This window comes from Spinacia oleracea, chromosome 4 (genome assembly GCF_020520425.1).
Source record: "Spinacia oleracea cultivar Varoflay chromosome 4, BTI_SOV_V1, whole genome shotgun sequence".
Classification (NCBI taxonomy): domain Eukaryota; kingdom Viridiplantae; phylum Streptophyta; class Magnoliopsida; order Caryophyllales; family Amaranthaceae; genus Spinacia; species Spinacia oleracea.
Genome location: NC_079490.1, coordinates 171,284,224 through 171,306,025, shown reverse-complemented (window position 1 = coordinate 171,306,025; position 21,802 = coordinate 171,284,224). Strand labels below are relative to the sequence as shown.

The 21,802-nt window shown below is 33.7% G+C and overlaps 2 protein-coding genes across 2 annotated transcripts; one reads left to right on the top strand and one right to left on the bottom strand.

Annotated features, from left to right (window-relative positions):
- The first annotated feature begins 6,472 nt into the window (after positions 1–6,472).
- On the top strand, positions 6,473–8,372 carry LOC110787753 (auxin-responsive protein IAA1). The gene is made up of 5 exons (XM_021992393.2): positions 6,473–6,802; positions 7,108–7,289; positions 7,384–7,495; positions 7,608–7,669; positions 7,796–8,372. Exons 1-5 carry the CDS (start codon positions 6,570–6,572, stop codon positions 7,822–7,824), a joined length of 618 nt encoding a protein of 205 aa, XP_021848085.1. The 5' UTR covers positions 6,473–6,569; the 3' UTR covers positions 7,825–8,372.
- Positions 8,373–15,430: 7,058 nt separating this feature from the next.
- On the bottom strand, positions 15,431–16,853 carry LOC110787788 (protein CDI). Its single transcript, XM_021992438.2, has 2 exons — positions 16,674–16,853; positions 15,431–16,529 (listed from the first exon to the last, which is right to left on the bottom strand). Exon 2 carries the CDS (start codon positions 16,499–16,501, stop codon positions 15,695–15,697), a length of 807 nt encoding a protein of 268 aa, XP_021848130.2. The 5' UTR covers positions 16,502–16,529; positions 16,674–16,853; the 3' UTR covers positions 15,431–15,694.
- Between the last annotated feature and the right edge of the window lie 4,949 nt (positions 16,854–21,802).

Below are 21,802 nucleotides of genomic sequence, written 5' to 3'. Positions count from 1 at the left end.
TTAAATACATAAAAAAATTTAGTAGAATTTGAAAGGAATAAAAAAAATGAAAATTATTTTTATGCCCTTATTTTCATGAATTTGTGTTGTTTTTTGACGCATTGCTTTTTGAGCTAAGATTTTAATGGCATCTGCTATGCTTTAATGTATGGTATACAAAATGACAAAATCAATCAAAGAATTTAATTTCAACATTTGATATTACTCTAATTTTTTTATGGGGGATTTTTGTAAGTTTTATTGATTATTTTCCTCTTTATATTGTCGACATGCTTCTTTGTTTTCTTGATTTAAGTCATTTTCTTATTTATAATAGAGGTGATGTATTTTAATTAGTACTCCCTCCATTTCTTTTTGATCTTCCTGTTTGGTGTTTGGGGTGGAAAATAAGAAAATGGAATCTTGTAATGATTGGGTGCAAGAGTAATGATTGGATGTAAGAGAAAATAATAAATAAATGAAGAAAATTAATAAAGAAATGAAGGAGAGAGAAGATATTTTGTTTAAAGTAATAAAAAAAATCATAAAAGTGGGGTTGGGTGGGTGAATGGAGAAATGTGAATGAATTAAATAAGGAATGGTGGGGAAATTTATGGTAAAAAGTAATGTCCAAAAATAGAAACAAGAAAATCAAATAGGAACGACATTTATAGAAATAGGAAGATCAAAAAGGAATGGAGGGAGTAACTTAATGGGTGCATTTTAATCTTTTTACATGGACAATATTTGGTGAATATTTGGTAAATGGTGTAGATAGTCATACAAAGCTAAGTAGTATTTGGTAATTCAAATATCATTAGATAGTCATATGGACAAGCTAAGCAAATTTTAGAAAATAGTCGTGCGAATACTTTAAGATGATCATGATTATTCACTGTAATATGAATTATCATTTTAGAAAATATTTTACTGTTTATATAGTTTGATATTAATTACACACTTAGCTTATGTAAAAAAAGATCTTAATTACACATACTATTGGCAATGTATGTCATGATTGCAAATTTACGCATATAAATACCCTAAATATGCATGTTTAGATGGTTAATAGTAGATGATTAACATTGATCATAATTCACCATATACGAATATTACACCAAAAATCTACTATGTATATATGACTATGACATAATTCGATTAGTACACTCGTATCACTTATATTAATTATATTGGAGGCCATTGTTTTATCTTATTATATATGATAAATGACATTAATAAAAAAATTGTTCGCTAATATTGTAATTTCCAATTTCACAGCTTAAGTAATCAAGTAACATATTAGCATTTTATTCTTTGCAAGTTAATTTTCATAATTTATTATGTAGTACTTCGTATATAATAGTGTAGATAATCGAAACATTCGTGCAATAATTTCTTAACCTTCTGATTACCTGCATAAATATATGTCTATATATTTTACATAGCTAAGTCAAAATAATATAATGACATGAATATTTTTTAATTAAATAACATATAATCTGTTTTTTTAGGTTTAGGAAAGAATATTTAGCATAATATATGACTCTTTAAGAATGGAATATTCAGAAAATCTTTAAGTTTTATAATGGCAATCAATAATATCTTCTCTGATTTTTCCTCAATAAGACAAAATAAATTTAGACTAATAATTTTTTTTAAAAATTATAATAGAGGCCAATCAATGAGTGACATTTGTCATTACCACATTGATTTCCTCTCTTTTAGTATAATATATAGATAGATTAACTAGTATAGGACCCGTGCGATGCACGGTTTATATATTTTAATTTTAAGTGATATGTTATATTAATTTAAGAAAAGAAACATAGAAAAATCCGTAGATGTTTTATTCCTTTTCACGCACCACCCATAGTTTCATGTTAGGTATAAAAATCAGTTATCATCCTGTATTATGAGAAATGTAAGTTCTCAGCTGGACCGTTGAACCCGTTGGGTTGATCCAATCGTTTAGAACTCAAACCCTTAATAACCCGCCAGCTGGAACCCAATACCCGATCCAATTATATTCAACCCGAACCGACCGAAAAATATTAACCCGATTAAGATCCGAAAACTGATAACAACCTCGTTCTGCAGCAATCTGATCCGTTTCAACCCGAACATAATGAATATGAAAGTTGTTAATGACCCAATCCTAATCAAGCCCTCAAATATTAGAATTTATAAACGTATTAAAATTGTAATTTTATAATTTGGAATCGAATTCACCTGACCCAAAGTACAACCATCTACTCATTTCTTCCCGCTACTGATTTATCCATATTGTATGAACCGAGATAAACTTGAATTGAACCCAACGTAACCTAGCTATACATGTTCAACCCGACCCATTTCAGATCCAATATTAAATTCAAATACTATCTCAATTTTTATTGTGTTACCCATACCCATTTTAAGTACCCGCCCAATCTCAAGTTTATTCTTTTGAAATTAGGTCTGATCAAATCCACAAATTTCATTAGATTTAATCAGTTCCAAGTCCAGTAAGTTTAGATAAATTCAGATAAATTTGAAAATTTTATTTCAAATAAGGTGAAGAGAACACACCCAACCTCCACTTTCTTTGGTCCACTCACTTATTATATATGTGGTCAAAATAATAAATAAAATAATTGATTATACTTTGTGGGGGTATTTATGAAAAAGAGAAATTATGTTTGCTAAAACTCAAAACAAAAGAAAACCCACGTAACGCATCGCCACGAAGAATACAATTTTATCTCTATAAATGTCTATCATATCACTCGTCGAATCACTATTTATATATTAAACCGAGCATCGCACCAGGTATAGTACTCGTGTCATGCAGCGTGTTATCATGAAATGCAGTCAGTCTAATATGACAACAATATATCTACGAAGTATTAATTAATTTATGTGTAATATATGCATTTTTTTCATTAAGTAACTATATTTTTCATTATTAATATATTGATTTGATTAAAATATTGCCAAAATTAACAAATTATTATGTAACATCTATTATTTCCATAAACATATATTCTTTTTTCTATACATAAATGGTTAAATAAAAAATGATAGAAAATTAAAAATATAAATAATGTAAAGATTTTTTTAGGAAATTTTTTTTAGAGGGAAAATTTTACACAAAAAATTACCATATATCATTCCTGATATCTCTTTTAGTATAAATTAATAGATTAATAGATGCATGATCGCACATATGAAGTACTTTGATAAAGAATGTCCCTTTTAACTCAAATCGTCGTTGTTAGTCACCGTACTCTTGCCTAAAAATTTTCTATCTTTGTCAAATTTTACAACGGGATGATCCTTGTGTCCTGATATAATAATAAAAAAAAGAGTAATAAATAAATAAAAAAAATCTTCCATCCACAAAAGTTGAAAAGAAAATAGACGAAAAGAAGAGAAGATGTGTTTTGTACTTCATTTTTCCAACAAAAGAAAAAGTTGCTTGCTTTTCTCCACCAAAGAAAATATAACTAAAAGTGCAGTTCCCTCACAATAATATTCTTACTAGAATTGAAGATTTTTTAAAGCCCTAAAATTGAAGATTTTAGTAGTAATATGTATAAACATAAGTTACTTTCATTTGTGGTCTAATCTTATCTAATCAAGAATTATACTCAGCTTGAAAGTCTAAAATTAAATTACTACCTACCACAGTGTTTTTAAAGTATATACTTCGTATATATAGAAGTATATATCGACTTATTATTTTGTTTGAAATTTTCTGAAGTTATACGGAATAGGAGAATTTAATTAATCACGTACTCCTTATACTCTCTCCGTCCCGGAATACTCGACCCGGTTTGACCGGCACAGAGTTTAAGAGACTTGAATTGACTTATTTAGTTTAATAGGTAGTAGTTGATAGTGGGGTATTATTTTAATGTAGTTAGTGGGAAATGTGTAAAGAGGTGGGGTTGGGGGAGAATAGGGGTTGAATTTTTAATTATTTTTGTATGGAGTAGGGGGTAAGTGGGTTAATAGGGGTGGAGTAAGAAATAATATAATATTGTTAGAATATTTTCATTTTTAGAAACAAGTCAAGTATTAAGGGACGACCCGATAAGGAAAACAGGTCAAATATTCCGGGACGGAGGGAGTATCTCGTAAGTCGTAAATATTGTAGAATATACGGGTATACTTATAAGTTTTAAAACGTAACCGTGGCACAAGAACACTAATCATGTGACATATCCGGCCCCTTTTACATCTATTCATTACTGTTTTTCATTTAAAGTAAGAAAATCTAATGTATATGTGAGAGTAAAGTTGTTGGTAATATGAATTTTGTTTTATGAATTTTGTAGTACATTAATATGAGTAACATTAGTACGCAACTACACATCAATTTGTTTCTAGTTTCGTCCTTTATTGTACATTCAACCTAGCTACATTAGAGTTTCTAATTTTAAATGGAAAATTTTGCTTTGTATTTTTTAGGGGAATAGGCAAAAATACTAAGACCAAATGTATATGTGAGAGTAAAGTTGCTGTTTTATGATTATATTTTAATATTCCATCCGTCTCGGAATACTCGATCCGGTTTGACCGGCACAGAGTTTAAGAGATTTGAATTGACTTATTTAATTTAATAGGTAGTAGTTGATAGTGGGGTAATATTTTAATGTAGTTAGTGGGAGGTGGGTTAAGAGGTGGGGTTGGGGAAGAGTAGGGGTTGAATTTTTAATTATTTTTTGTATGGAGTAGGGGTAGGTGGGTTAATAGGGGTGGAGTGGGAAATAATATAATATTGTTAGAATATTTTCATTTTTAGAAACAAGTCAAGTATTAAGGGACGACCCGATAAGAAAAGCAGGTCAAGTATTCCGGGAACGGAGGGAGTAATAAAATAATCTTTTCGGGGTGGAATTTGTTCATTGTGAGATTAAAGAATAAAATGGGGATTAAAATGAATCAAACAAAAATTAAGTTGAAAATTGCCCACGTAAAACCTTGATCAAGTTGGAGATGAGTAACTCACAATCACCACAGGGTTAGACGAGGGCGGAGAGACCCATATCAGATATGTACTTCTAAATACATATTTAAGGAAACGATGGTAATTGTATCATTATTTTAAAAACTTTTGAGTACCATATTTGAGAAAGGAACGCCATTTTAAAACTTTTGAGTATCATTTTTAAACTTATTGTGATCTCATATGTTTTTGTCAAACATACATGAGATAGAAATATAGTTCATCGGGACCGTATACTCAGTAACCAGCCTGAAATAAAGGACACCTGGGGGCAAACTAGTAAGCCACGTGTCGGTTGAAGACGTAGCTGAGCTGGAGAACCCAAATGCTGAAATCAAGAATACCGCGGAAGACCCGAATACGGAAACAGGTGTCCGACAAAAAGACATAATCACATGGGCTAAAAAAGAAGGTGGGCCCCCAAATAAGGGTGGAGAGAAAAAGAAGGGGTTGACTTGATTACCCAAAAAGACCGACAAAGTGGGGGCCCATTCTCCTTCCTCCACTGTCCTTTCGCACACGAGTTGCTCCTACGCCATCATTCTATTTCCCCCTTAAAACATTTTCTATTTATGTGGGGAATACAAATATACCACCACTTTTGGAAAATACGAAGTATAATTCTTTCATCTCTAATTTTTTTAGTTGTTGTATTCACCTTTTTTTACCCTCTTATTTTAGAAAAAATAAGTTAATTTAAACTCATAAAAATTTAGATGAGTTTAATAAATAAGGACAGACTAAGTATAATTTCTAACTAAAATAATTTTTTATAAATTTAAAAAAATTAAGTGAAAATCAGGTCAAAATATGAGAGAAGACTATAAAAATCATGCAATTTACTCATTGACCTCGTACTTTACTTATTTTCTCAATAGATATATATCACATATTATTTTGATATTTTTCAGTATTATAAATACTTCAATCACTGTACGTAAAAATAAATGCCGTTGTTTAATTGATGTTGATTAATCTCAATGCATTCCAAATATCAATTGTATATATATAAAACTAATGGTTAAAGTTAAAATATTAATGATGGTGTTCGTCAAGTAATAGAAGCAATATCACATTTTAAGACCCGAGATCAAAATCTATGATATTTATCAGCTACTCGACTTACCTTTTGTGTCGCTCTCTACACAGATAAACAAAAGGTTAACCTTTTTTTACAAATATTTATTTTTGCACCGGAATATTTTGGACAAGATTGAAGAAATATTTAGGACAGGAATGAAGTAGGAAGAGGCCGTGGGGTACACGTCCAACCTTTCCAAAAAACCAGAAACACACGCTTTGGTAAATCATACACTTTCTACTACTTGGCCAGATCACAACCGCTCATCAACATCCACGTGGCAGACAAATAATGGTCAATTCACTCAATATTCTTTGTAATTAATTAATTAATTAATTAATTAATAATAATAATAATAAATTCAAATAGTATAGCTAAACCTTTAGCTCTTGTATGTATATATATACAACGTTCATGTACTAGTGCTTTCATAACTTTCACTTTGTCTAATTTTCCCTCTACAGAAAAACCAATCAACAAAAAAAAAAACCAAAAAAAAACTTTTAGCCAAAAAAATAAATGGAAAATCAAGAAGTTTCAACAATGGATTTCAAGGAAACTGAGTTATCTCTTAGATTACCAGGAGAAAAAGTGCAAATTTTGGAAGAAAAATCGGTTATTAAAAGGCGGTATTCGGATACTTTGGATTTGAACCTTGGCCGTGATGATTCTAATTGCAATAAAGTTGCTAGAAATGGTGATTATGAACAAATTAAGCAATCTAATGCTCCTAAACCCCCTCCTCCTTCCAAGTAAGAACTTGTTACTTTTCTCATTTATTTAATTTAATTTTTATTTTTTATATTGGATTTGCTTCTAATCCAAGCTCAGTCCGAGGAAATCTATGTCAGAAGTAGCTTGTGTTCAGAATGAACGCAAGTAACTCTTATTGGTACTGGTACTGGTACTGATTAGTACAGTGTAGTACTGATGTACCAGTACGAGTTATTTGTAATTTTGTGTTATTGGTACTAACATATTCAGTGTTGGTACTAAGTTAGTTATGGCTCAGGTTGTAAAATGACTAACGTTAATAAATCATGTGTTGATGTGGCAGGACACAATTGGTAGGGTGGCCACCAGTGAGAGCAAGTAGGAAGAATGTGATGAAGAGTTACAAATATGTAAAGGTTGCAGTTGATGGAGCTCCATATCTTAGGAAAGTGGATCTTGAATTATACAATACTTATCAAGAACTCTTAAAGGGTTTGGAAGATATGTTTTCTTCCTTCACTATCCGTAAGTCATCTTACGATAAGTCACATGTTCAAATCTCCATTTCCTATTTGTAATTTGTGCTGTATTTTATGACTAAACAAAATATATTTTACAGGTAATTTCTTTAATGATGGAAAATTAATGGACCCTGTGAATGGATCTGATTATGTACCAACTTATGAGGACAAAGATGGTGATTGGATGATGGTTGGAGATGTTCCTTGGAAGTAAGTTTTTTTTTTTTATATATTATTAAAATTATTCTTTATTTTAAAATGTTATTGTACTTTATTATAATTAATAATTGATGTTAATTATATTCATTTGTGATTTGAGCAGTATGTTTGCTGAATCATGCAAAAGAATTCGGCTTATGAAGAGCTCAGAAGCTGTTGGATTAGGTAAACCTCTATCACATTTCATTAGCAATTTGGCTTAATTTAATTTGGTTTTAAATATTTGTTACAATTATGTATTTGTTACATAAAAATAGAAAAATAATTTTTGTAATAATGAATGTGATGCAGAACCAAGAACACCCTCCAAGGTCGACTAACTATATGAAAAGTTAAATCCGATCAAGGACGACATGGACGAGAAACTCAGAAACAAAGTCGATCTACACATTAGATTCTTAAATCAAACATATCGTGTCAATCCGAATTGTGCAGATCAAATTTTGGCACACATATACGTGAAATAAGAGAAAGGTTGTCTAAGTGCGATGTTTCGTTACTTAAAAAATGCTCTTATTATGCTTCTAATTTTGGGATTAGGCATGTGAGGCATGGTGGTTAATTACAGTTAATTAAGGTTTATAGTATAAAAAATATAGTTGGAGCTCACTTCCCTACCTTAAGAAAAGGAAGTTGGAGTGAAACATACATGTAGAGATCGAATTGAATGACACCCTCAACGGGTTCAATGTTCGTTGTTTATTTCCTTTATTTGTTTTTTTATGTTGTTTTTATAGATTTATGGCTTAATTAACATGATTTCTTTTTTATTGTATAAGATCATTATATTACTTATTATAATGGTTTTCGATATTGTTGTACAAATTATTAACATCAAATAGTCAAATACTATCCTTTGTACTCTATACTTCTAATTGCTTATAAATGAGGGGTTATTGTTAAGTATTTTAATTTTGCAAATTCGGTAAGATATACCATTGTCAAATGATTTGTGAGTTAAAGGTTATGTAAAAAAAAAGATTATAATTTCATATTGTCATGAGAGATAGCTAAAAATTAAAATTGAAGAAATATCGTAGTATGCAACATGAACAACTTTAATTTAGAATAAGCAATTAAAGATGTAATTAGGATAGCCCATATTGAGCTGTTTATAAAAAAACATGTAATTTGAAATAGTGGAGATGAAACACTGTCACGTTTCCAAAAGATGTTCCATCATTGAAATACAATTTTACATTTTCATCACCCTATCTAGATGTAGAATTGAGTGATAAAGAAGACACAAATTGTAAGATAAAATTTTATCACCATTGATTCCGGCAAATTTACATTCATACTCATTGTCATTATCGTAATTTATTATCGTGTACCAAACGAATCTCTATGAAACATGAATATCTTGAAGAATCATTTTTTTTTCCGACATACAATCGATAAATCCATTAAAGCTAGGATCAATTACTTAAAACCTTTAAAAAAAAAAAAAAGACATTCACAAAGATGAATCAGTCGAAGTATTCAATCTAGACAAAAATATTATGCAAAGACACCCCTAGTTCGTTACAAGTATTACTGACGTTTATGCACGCAAGGCGCACGTCCCATTTTATACGTAAAACCAAAAAGATGATTTTTTTCAGTTTGAAATAATATTTTTCTAAATATAGATGATTTTTTTGTATTCTTTTATTTAAAAAAATTGATATATTGGTAAGAGTACAATAAAATTTCAAAATGGGACACTAAGTCCTCCAAAGTTAGTTTTCACTCCAAACTGAAGTGCATTTGAACATGATTGAATCCCAAATTGGGCTGGCCCAATTAAGATGAACATGTGCATCATTCACACCTGACACATCACCATACCTGTCCATCCCAAAGTTGTACTTCCACAAAATTACTGGTTGAAATAATTAAAGGGCAAATTATTAAACGCTAATTTTTAAATAGACTTGTTCTACGCTAAATTTAATTCTAATTTATTTTGACGAGTTTATTAAAGTTATTAGGAAAAAATATCAAATTGGTATCGTTAGTACATGTTGTGCTTAAATAATTAGATTTTAAATCCTCACAATTCTCTTTTAAAATCACAGGGTTACTTTGATTCAAAAAATAGGTACTATATCTAAGAATATTGGTGTTTAATTTATTATAGGTTGTAATACCTCGTATTTTTCGTAATTTATAAATATATTTTATTGTTTTTGTAAAGATTTTTACGAATTTAATTGCATTTAATGAGAATTAAATGTAATTTATTTTAAATAATTGAATTATTAATTTTACGAAAACCGGATTTTTATTAAATGAATTAAACGAATTTATTTATTCGGAATTGTTGGGTCGTATTTTGAAAACAAATTTAATTTTAATCTAATCCCGGTCCAATTTCATTGACAAACCCAACAAGGCTTGTAAGGAATTAATTTTAATTAAGCCCGTAAGCAAGCCCAACTCAAAACCCTAAAACCTAGCCCATGAGGGAAGGAAAAGCTAAAAATACAACCCTTCCCCTCATTAAATCCCCACATTAAATTTTTGAATTCTCTCTCTCTCTCTCTCCTCTCCCCTTGCGGCACTTTCTCTCACCTCTCGTGCCTTGCCTTCGACCGCAAGCAACGAGCTTGCCCTGCCCTGCCGAGTGCTGCCTTACCCCGTGCCTCACGCACACAAAATCCCTCGCAGCCCTCACTCGTTGCCTCGCGTCCCTCGCTGCCCAGCAACGCACACCGCTGTGTGTTGTTGCTGCGTCGCGCCAAGCAGCGCACCCCACTCACCCTGCCCGCAGCGCCCTCGCCTCTGCCGCAACATACCCGCGCACCTCACTCGCCCACGAGTGCTCGCGCTACTGCTGATGTTGCTTCGCCGTGTTGTTGCTCGTGCCGCTGCCCCACACGCAACACAACCGTGTTGTGTGTGTGTTGTTGTTGTTAACCGATTTCCGTATACTTTTTAACTTTTCCGAATTCCTTTTTTAAATTATTTAATTGTTTTGGATTATGTAAATTGCTGGGAACGGTTATGAACACCGTGTTTTAATGTTTTCGTATTTGAATTGATGGGATTGATTTTTAATCATAAGAACTACATCTTCCGTTCCGGAAATATCGCACCATTTGTTTTTTACACTATTCACACTACGACTTTGGCCATTTGTGATTTGTACGTAATGAAATTTAATTCATGTTGGGTCATGTTAGATTCGTATCGATATATATTTTCTAAATATTAATTTTTTATAATTTTTACTTAGACACGATTTGAGATATTAAGAGTCAAAGTAATGGTTAGAGGAGCAAAAGTCAACCATGGTGCGATATTTACAGAACGGATGAAGTATTTTTTCAGATTTAATGATTAAATAAAGTGTCAATTTTTAAGGTCAAAACATGATTTTATTGATGACCTATATATTGATAGGCTTTTAATTCCAATTGTTCAAGCGATTGATTCACATAATTTAATGACGATTAAAATTATGGGAATCAACTTAAATTTTCAGATTTATTATAAAGCTTTAAAATGTTGATTTTTAATGATTTTAAGGCCAAAAGGTCAATGTTTTTATGCTAGGACTTGAGTTGACTATTTGAGACTATTAAATTAACGAATACCGATTAATTTCTAAATGAACCAAAGGTTTTAGATTCTTAAATAGTTGCTGGAAATTTAGTAAACATGGATAATAATTAAGTTTCTCCTTTGTGTTTATAGGAGTTGATTTCTAGCTTGAGTCGTGATTCGCACAGTGGCCCCGTACTTAGGTATTCCAGGTACGTACATGACTAGGGTGACCACCTATCCCATGAGGACTTTATGATGTGTATTGATTATGAATCATGTGAACTTAAGTGTTGAGAATTCATGTTTGATGTGTGAACAAGCATGTTGAGAATTGTTATTGAATCTATGTATTCTACGTGAATGAGCATGTTATGGATTGATTAATGCGTTATAGATTCAATTGAACTATCATGTTATGGACTTTTATAAATCGTTGAATTATGTCAAGCATGTTGTTCAAATTGATATGCATGTATGAGTGTTTCGCATCCAAGTTATTATGATTATGCTGTTGTACGGGATGTCTAGCATACAATGAGCCTATTGAATATTGCCTCAGTGCATCGTTTATTTTACCGCCGTGTAGAATGCATTTAAGAAGTTTATGTGAATTGAACTAAGGACTATTCGTGCTAAGGGCACACCCCGCTTGTTAACATGCAATGTCGGGTTATCTCAAACAGTGTTTTTGAGAAGGAACAATGGAGTAATTTCACTGGAGTCCTATGTTTGATCACAAGTCCTAAAGGATTAAATTGAAGTGTCATTGTTTAAGTATTTAATTGTGTAATTGTTGAATTGCTTGTAAGTTATGTCTTTGAGTTGAGTCTTGAACATAACATACTAATTAACGTAAAGTGTAACCCGAATGAGATTCAAAACTCTTGGAACGTATATACCTCGAGTATGAACAATGAGGGGAGTCGCGTCGGAGAAACTCGTACTCCTTGAATGATACAAGACGTTGTTTCATTCTTTTGGTTAATCGCTTATAAAATGCGCAGAAATTCCGTCGGTATGGTCCGACTGTCGGTAGAAAGCACGACCTTAATTATTTGGTGCTTGTTGGGCTCCCAACACCCTCAGTTTCCTTCAGTGGTATTTGTTATTATATTAATACCCGTTCGAAGCTAATTCTTATTAATCTATAAGTTAAGAGTCGTGTCAAGTCTCGAGTATGTCTTCATGATTAATTGTTTACTTAAATGGCTTTTGCATGTGGATTATCATTATTGTTGAGTGAAGCATGTTAGATTAGGATTTCATTCTAGCTTGTTCGTACTAGCTTTCGCTGACTTCGTGCTTCTTGTCTTCCGGTCATGGCCTTTGCCTTAATGACCGTTTGATGATCCATCATTGCACTTGCATTGTCGGGGAATAGATTTCAATAAGCAGGTTGGTAGAGATAACTTGCGGGAGAAGTTATCATGGGAATAGTGTTGAGAGACTATTTCATCTTTCGCACTTATAAACTCTATTTTGATTTATAGTCATGACTATCATTATTACTATAATATGGTTTTAAAACCTTAGTTAATGGATTTTCTAAACTATTTAATGTTGGTTTTGGACCTTGATGGGTACAAGTTGTTTTATGACTATTAAGTATTTAATGTGATTTGAAAGTTAGTTATTTTCGCTGCGTAATTCTGGTAAATAGCCTTAGCCGTTATCACGGTGGCGGTAATATCTTGGTAATTCTTTTATATTAGTCGGAAAAAGGTAATTATAAATATAAGGAATTATCAGCGTGTAATAGCCTTAGCCGTTATCCCGATTGTTGTTGAGGGAGATTGAACACGAGTCATCCCTACCAAATTCAGCCCCAATCACTACTGAACCAACAGACAATTGGTAGAATCACACTTGTTTCCTGTATCACTGTATGCGTATTCCCAATCTTGCTCATCTTCCCTTATGGCACACACATCAATTGAAACAAACTAAATACGAGCTTAAAGCATGAAGCGATATCCAACTACGAAAACCAAAATATTATAGCAGTACGAAATGCCATTGAAAGCAATAGCAAGAACTCAAGTCCTCCAGTATGATATAGAAGGCATCATCCACAATTACAAAACTGTTACCGGTTGAAGAATTGTAACAGCACAAGTAACATCATTAGGAAATAGTAATCAAATTTCCACCGTACTAATTAGTCAATCTCATTCTCATTATGGACTAACTAAATCCAATCAATATATATATATATATATATATATATATATATATATATATATATATATATATATATATATATAGATGAATGTTTGTGTAGCTACTTGGTCATTCCAAGTCTTTTCTTTCTCTCCCCATTGCTCCACTTCATCTCCTTCCTTCTACCGTGCCGCCACCACCTCCTCCCGTTGACGTTTCTGCCGCGCCTTCCTCACTTCCACCGCCCCTCTCCCGCTTCCGTCGCCGCCAACCTTCAGCCTTATCATATCACCATCTTCCTTCAAAGGAAAAAGATGATGTTTTAAATGTTAAATTCGACCGTGAAAACTCCATTGTCGAATTTATTCATTTAAAGACATAATTACCTATAAGAAAGGTATTTTCCATTCTTATCGTAGATTTTCCTTTTTCGAAATATCAGTTGTGGGTTTTTGGGGTGGCTGATTTTTCGACGATGATGGTAGATTTTCGAGGTGGAGGATTTTCCGTTGTATGTGGGGTTGGTTGGGATTTTTTGGGTGGGTTTCTTGGTGGTTTAGGGATATTTTGAGGTTCAGGTGCGGAGAAGGAAAAGAGGGTAAAGGAAATGTCAAATGAGGCTCAACAAACAACAATAAAGGGAAGCATTTCAGTTCATTCCCTTACTCTTAGATGAACACCCCCAACCAAACGGCCCGTGAGAGCTACTACCTCTGTCCAGACTTAGAAGCCGCATCACCAGTTCAAATAACACTATCAACATAGCAATTAACCTCAAACGGAGGGAATATAGTAACATCTATTGATGTCATTCGTCATATTAAGCAACTGATACAGCTCAATGAACTCATGTGTGTGAAATGCAAATTTTTAGAGACTGCACCAAAGAAAACCGCATCAACTCTATTGAGAAGCAGAAAAGTTGATTGCTACTGCCATGTAAAGAACAACTAAGGTCTTCACTCTTCTGAAAGAGTTGCACATCTTTTTGCACAAAACTAGGGAGGAACTATATTCCAATCTCAGACATGTTTTGACAAAAACATATCACACCAAAATAAGTTCAAAAATGGTATTCAAAAATGGTAATCATAAGTTCAAAAATGGTACTCAGAAGCTCAAAAATGGTGTTTATTTCTCAAATGGTACTCAAAAGTTATCAAAATAATGGTGCAATTACCACCGTGCCATCAGATATGTGTTTGGAGGCACATATCTGATATGGGCCTCTCCGCCCTCCTAAACTAGGCAGAAGATGCTTCAGATTCATACCAAATTTGGTAATATTGGAGACAGAACACAACAGTGTATGATATCCATAAAAAACAGTGTCTCAATAGAAGTCTCTTTAACTTTAACCAGTTAGTGCATCACTATCAATTTGCTATTCCAACCCCAAACATATTGGAAGCATCACAATCAAGCTTAAAAGTTGCTGAATAATTAGCTGTCACTTCATCTTATGGGAGAAGATGGAGACAGTCCGTCAGTCCCAAACCCACAGGCCACAACAACAGACCCAAAACTTCTCCATTCCCAACTTCCTCAGCAGTGTTACCTAATTCTCTAATCACCCCACGAACCCAAAACATAAATTATAACATGAAAATAGTACAATTTGGTCTAATTTAGCCAATTAGGTAGCGAATTGCGTACCCGTACTCAGACTTATACTAGCGAATCAGGTAACAGTGTTCCTGAGCACCCGGTGCACAGGAGCGGAACCAAACCCGCAGATTACTTTAACTAACCATGAAAACCCACCATTCTTGAAGCATGAAAAATGGTTTGTCAATCTCGGTAATTGCAAATCAGGCAACCACCATGGGAGACCAAGGGGTGTCCTACTTTGATTGAAACATACTACAATAACTAACAAGTTGCCAAACAATTAAGCATTTGATTTTGCATTTGCGCTAGCAGAATTTGACTGCAAAGGTAAGCATTTTAAGAGCAGATTAACAGGTTGGAATAGGATGTAACTTTGACAATCTGCTGTCAAAGTGTAAACAGCTGTATCACACAGGAACCAGAAACAAAGGCCAAAAGAACAGTTAAAGAAGCAAAGCCATATAAGTAGTTAAAAGAATCATACTAATAGCTTTTCGAACAAACGAAATGGAGATAAGCTTTATTGCTAAACTCATATCTGAACTCATGATATTACATTGCAATCTTCACAACACTACATCAATAACAAGCCATATAAGTAGTTAAAAGAATCATACTAATAGCTTTTCGAGCAAACGAAATGGAGATAAGCTTTATTGCTAAACTCATGATATTACATTGCAATCTTCACAACAAGAATAGTGAAGAACACTACATCAATAACAAGCCATATGCTATATATAATCTCTACATTACTATATCTGCATACCATTCAATACTCAGAAAAAAATTACAATCAACAGAAGATGAATACTAAGACAAATAATGCAAGAGTAAGTAGTACCTTACCAAACAATGCTGAACAAAAGAATCTAAAATCTTGCCTAATCAAGCAGCAATCTTCTCCTTCTTCTCCTTGCTCTGCTCATAATCCTCCAATTCCTGCAACCACAAATCACCAAACTCACAATCTTTCCACGCCTCGAACCAAGGCCCGCCGAGAGTATAGTGTATTGCCTTCGGGCCCGTCTCGGGCTTACCCTCAACAACCTGGTTATGACCAACAAGGAAATTCCACACAAATGGAACATCACCAATTTCATGATCTTCCAACCACTGAAACCTATGAAGGAATGCCCCAGTTTGAGTGTTTACAACTTCTGGGGTTAACACCTTGTTTTTCGGGTGCTGGCAATTATACAACACCATTGAAGACCAATTCTTCCTAGGGTAAACAGTTTGAACAGCCCCATCCATTTTAGTAGTTTCTTTTGGTGCATAATCATGTTGAACACACATAATCGCATACTTATCATCAATCAAATCAACTAATTCCTTAATATCAGCTAAATAGAGGAAATCACAATCAACAAACATAGCCCAACCCTCAAAATTAGCCAAATGAGGGGTTAAAAACCTACTAAAAGAGAATTCAGTACTCTCTAATTTCCCCCTTTCTCTCCAATAAAGCCCCATTTCCCTTAATTCAGATTGTTTAATCGGGTGAACTTCAACTGGAATTGAAGAACGCTTATGAATCGAATGCTTGCAAACCTCATATGCAACATCTTCTTTTGGATCGTACCCAACGAAGATCTTGAACGGAATTAGGGTTTCATTCTTCGTACAATTGCTCGATTTGTCGGAAATTACCCCATTAGGATGTAAATTCGAATCGAATTCCTCTGACCCCATTTTCGATTTCGGGAAGGCGGATTATAATCTGAAAGAAGGGTAACTGGGTAAGGTAATCTCCGAAAATCAGTGAATAATTGGGGAAAATCTATGATAAATTGCAATTGGGAAATCAAGAAAAAAAATGCTGAATTCAAGGGGGGGGGGGGGGGGGGGGAGGAGAGAGAATTACCAGGAAAATTGAGCACCGACAGATCTTGGTGGATTGAAGAATGGAGAATTGGAGAGAGGATCTTTGAGGTATTTATAGAGGGAGTGAGAAAGAAGGAAGAAAGCAGGGGAGAGTGAGCTGTGAAAAAGATGAGGAACAGAGTGGGAAGGTTAGTTAATTTTGATTTCGATTTTCGACCACCGACGTTAAGTCGTTAAATAAGGTAATAGGATGTGCGGTTTGGTTGCTTTAAGGTGGTTTCAGTCAGCGCGTGTTCGTCACGAGCGCTGTGTAACGCGGCGCATGTGTTTCACGTGCTGGCGCGTGTGACGATGTGCGTTGTGATCGTGAATTTTCATTCTTAGTGTTTTTTGTCTAATTTTTATAGTAATAACTAGCTCCTGAGTCCGTTCAATGAACAGACAATTAAACGATATGTTCAAGTGTTAATTTTGTTGAGGGATTATGATTTTAATGGGAATATATGATTTATATAAAGGTGAAATTTGAAAGTTGCAAAAAATTAGATGGTGGTTTAATATCGAGTATCAATGAATGAGATGAGGTGGAATAAGTTATATGAATTAAATGGTAAATTATTTTTGAATGAGGAAGATGAAGTGGGAGAGGTGTTAAAGTTGCAAAATATTTACGCATAACAAACAACAAAAAGAAAAATTGAAAAAAATAACAAATTAATGGATGAAAAAAGGGGATGACACATGTCATGTAATAATCTATGGTATTCCTTTTCCCCTCTCTCCCTCTTTTATCTCTTTTTAGGGTTTACAAAAATTAAGGGTTTCTAGGGCGGAAATAGCCAATTTTCTTCGAAAATTTGGTTATTTCCGTCCCTTCTCTTTCAATTCTGTTGTGTTTTTTGCGTTAGATCTCAATAAAACTACATAGTTTCAGTGTAGTAAGTACCCCTATGGTGGGTTTGATTATTTCAGTGTAGTAAGTGCCCTGTGGTGGGTTTGTTTCTAGTTAAGTTCTGTGTATTTAGTTTAGTTCAGGTTGTTTATTTGGTAAAGAATTATGCGGTATCGAAGAGGATGTCAATCTTTCGACTACAATCAGACGAATCAGACGGAAATCATATTTGTCACGGCTACAACAGATCTATAGACCCCCTCGTCAATGAAAGCTGTAAATCTCAGCGATATAAAAGAGGGTATACAGAATGTTTGATATACTACGATCGTAGCTATGGTGAAAGGAAGTTTTTATTTGATTCGATTGTTATGTACTACCTCCGTTCCTAAATGATCTTTACGGTTACTATTTGCACGGTAATTAAGGAATTTTGGTGAACATGTGATGGTGGGGTAACAAATGGAAAATGAGTGGCTATAAATTGTCCAACAATGTGAGTGGGTGGAAACTAATATTAAAGTATTGTGAGTGGGTAAGTTATGGTGGGCCAAATAAGAGTAAAAATGGAATAAAGTAGGAGTGTAAAGAACTTTTAGGAACGGACTAAAACGGAAAGCGTAAAGAACTTTTAGGAACGGAGGTAGTATTTGTTAGATTTAAATCTTTATGTAGATGTCGTATTACATTTTATAAATGAATTAATTTGTTTATCAAAAAAAATCTATGATATTCCTTTTTAAATACTAGGTATAATTTAGGTATAGGTATGATTTTGACATCTAATTACAAACTATTACGGAGAAATTTACTCGGATAATTTATGTTCCACAATAGGTACAAGTGTGTAATCTATATGTGATATTAATTTGGACAAATGGATACCAAATGTACTTGCAAACTAAAATGACAACTACTAATAAGTATCGGTTTTTCCCCGTTGAGAGAAATAGAAATTGTTATACTTATTACAGATTTAATATTAATTAAGGGTATTCATGTGTTAGTTTATAGACTAACTTCCCAGTGTCCATGTATACTATACTCGGATTGATTTTTTAATTACGAAATATATAAATTGATGATGTAATGAAATTACTATCCAGTTAAAATAATTGAAGGATTATCGTTCTAAAACAATTGTTTATCATCAATTAAAGCACTACCCCTTATCATACAAATATACAACTTATCAATTATCGGGAATTGATTACCCCTTATCATACAAATATACAACTTATCAATTATCGGGAATTGATTAATCATTAATCTATATATTAATTAGGAAAATTTGTAATTATTAATTCAATATTTTCCCGATTTTCTTTAATTAAGCCTATTTATGCGATATTTCTAAATAATCCTACCTTTATGACCCAACTACTATTATTAAGCCTAACAAGTTACTAACATGTTATAGGCGGTATTCACCCTTACGTGGCATATAACAATTATATATTTTTTTTCCCCTTATTTTCTTTAATTGCTATTTTAATTTTCGTTCCTCTCTCCTCTGCGATTTTCTGCTTCATCTCTGCACTCCTCTCCATTATTTCTCTTCTAACTCTTCTCCACCATTGTCGATCCCTCATACGATCATACATCTCCATTCGAATTTCATAAAAAATAATCAGCAATTGCTATGGTTGGGGTAAAGCAATTGCCTGTTGGATCTGAATCTTCTTCAAATTCAAGGGTTTTTTTTTTCTTTCTAAATTTTCAACAAGACCACAATAACCAACATCCCACAACATAAAAAAAAAAAAACTATAGTTCAGTTCAGTTTTACTCTCTAATTAAGAGCAGAGTTCATGTACAAGAACTTTAGTTTAGTTCGGATTTTCATTCAGTCCATAAAAACATATAGCCTAACTTATTAAAATATTTTTCTATATGTCACAATATGAGCCTATGAGGCATAACGCATCATCTCAAATGTGATTGTCATTTGAACTCGAAGAAATCGGAGATACAAAACCACAACCAATTTTGGGGATGAATGTGTAGGAACTATGACTAATAAGAACAATAATTAGAACAAGCTTATCTGTAACAATGTCGTGGCGTGATACCAATCACTGCCCTAAAGTCGAATTTGCTCCGCTAAGTACACGCGGACTCGTAGCAACCGACCCCCAGGGATACACGACTCCAATCCTTCGGTGTACGACGAAGAACTAGATTGAGAACACTCTTAAGCAATGCCCAGAACAATGGTGGTTTTGTGTTTTCATTTCGGAAAAGAGGAAGAGATTAATTTTCTGTGTGTATTTTTCTGGAAGGGAAGGTCAAGTTTTATAGCCAAAACGGTTAAGCTAAAAACGGAAACCCAATCAATTAGTCCTTGATTGATTCCGTAACTGAAGCAATCAATCGGAATAATATCTTTGACGAAAATCAAATCGTCAAAGAAATCAATTAACCGTTACGTCAATCTTGCAAAGATTACACGACCAAAAATAATAACGGTTAATAAAAAGGAGCCCCACCCACACCCGCGCCTCGCCCGAGCCCGGCCCGGCGCGCGCGCGCGTGTGTGGTTACTAGTCCCACCTCTCTAGTCTTCTAACAAATCATTAAAGGGTAGTGGAATATATAAAGAAGGTAGTATGTGGGTTTTTTTTATCAATGTGGGACAATTGGTTTTTCATTCTTTTGAAGCATTCCTTTTTGGAGGAACAAACTCCAACATTCCCCCACATGATTCAAAAGAAGAACGGCTTTGGTAATGAAAGATGTTCTGGGCAAGGGATACTTAGTTTTACAAGTATCAATGTCTTGTGGACTTGAATTGATACCTAGTGCATACTAGTATGTCATACAGCCATATAAGGTGGATTTATCCTTGAACCTTGCATGGGGATTGTAGTAACACAACATCGCACCAAACTTTTCTCAAAACAAGTAGTGTTCTCGCGAACTTTAATAGTCAGTGCCCCACAAATTCCTGGTATTTCATGAACGCTCTAGAGGTCCTAAGCCAAGGGACCTCATAGGGGGTTGGGCGTAGCCCCCACATTCACATAGGTAAGTTCATCAGGTTTATACTGTCATAAACCACCTCAATAGGCTATGAACTTATTAAGAGCTTTGGCTCATCCTTACACATTTGACAGTAAAACAAAATACTACATCACTTTATTAATAGGAATGGCAGTAGTATACAAAAAGCGAGTTCTTTTGTGACTTAGTTTGACCCATTGAACTTAGATTTCTCCAAGATGGGTATCCATCACAATTCACTCCTCAATAGGCTTTAAACCCATTCCTTGTGCTGACTCATGCACCATTTTCTTACAAAGGCCTTTGGTGAGAGGATCTGCAATATTCCTCTCCGACTTTACATACTCAAGTGATATCACATTATTTCTGATCAGATCTCTAACAATTGCATGCCTCACGCGAATGTGCCTCCTTTTTTCATTATAGGACTGATTGTTCGCTACCCCAATTGCAGCTTGTGAGTCACAATGCATGGACACTGATGGAGCTGGCTTCCCCCACAATGGTATGTCAGCTAGCAGGCTCCTTAGCCACTCGGCTTCTTGACCTGCCAATTCTAAAGCAATAAACTCAGATTCCATTGTAGATTTAGCCATACAAGTTTGTTTAGATGATTTCCATGAAATAGCACCACTAGCAAGAGTGAAAACATAGCCACTAGTAGAATGAATCTCATCATTATCTGACACCCAATTAGCATCGCAATATCCTTCTAAAACACAAGGTGTCCTATGATAGTGCAAACCCCAATTGATAGTGCCTTTCAAGTACCTCAATAGTCTAGTTAAAGCATTCCAATGATCACGATTAGGACTATGAGTATACCTACTCAATCTACTAACAGCATATGCAATATCTTGTCTAGTATAATTCATTAAAAACATCACACTTCCAATGATCTTGGCATGTTGTTCTTGAGACACACTATCACCTTTATTTTTCTTCAAAGTAATATTAGAATCATATGGGGTTTTCGCAGGTGTACAATCAAATTGATTAAATTTCTTTAAGATTTTCTCAACATAATGAGATTGATTTAACGACAGCCCATATGAAGTTCTAATAATTTTTATGCCAAGGATAACATCCGCCTCTCCCAAATCCTTCATTTCAAAACAAGAATTTAAGAAGGCCTTGGTTGCATTAACAACATCTATATTGGTTCCAAAAATTAACATATCATCCACATATAGACATATGATAACACAACCAGACTTGTCAAGTTTAGAATACACACAAGCATCAGAATCATTAACACAAAAACCATCAGAAAT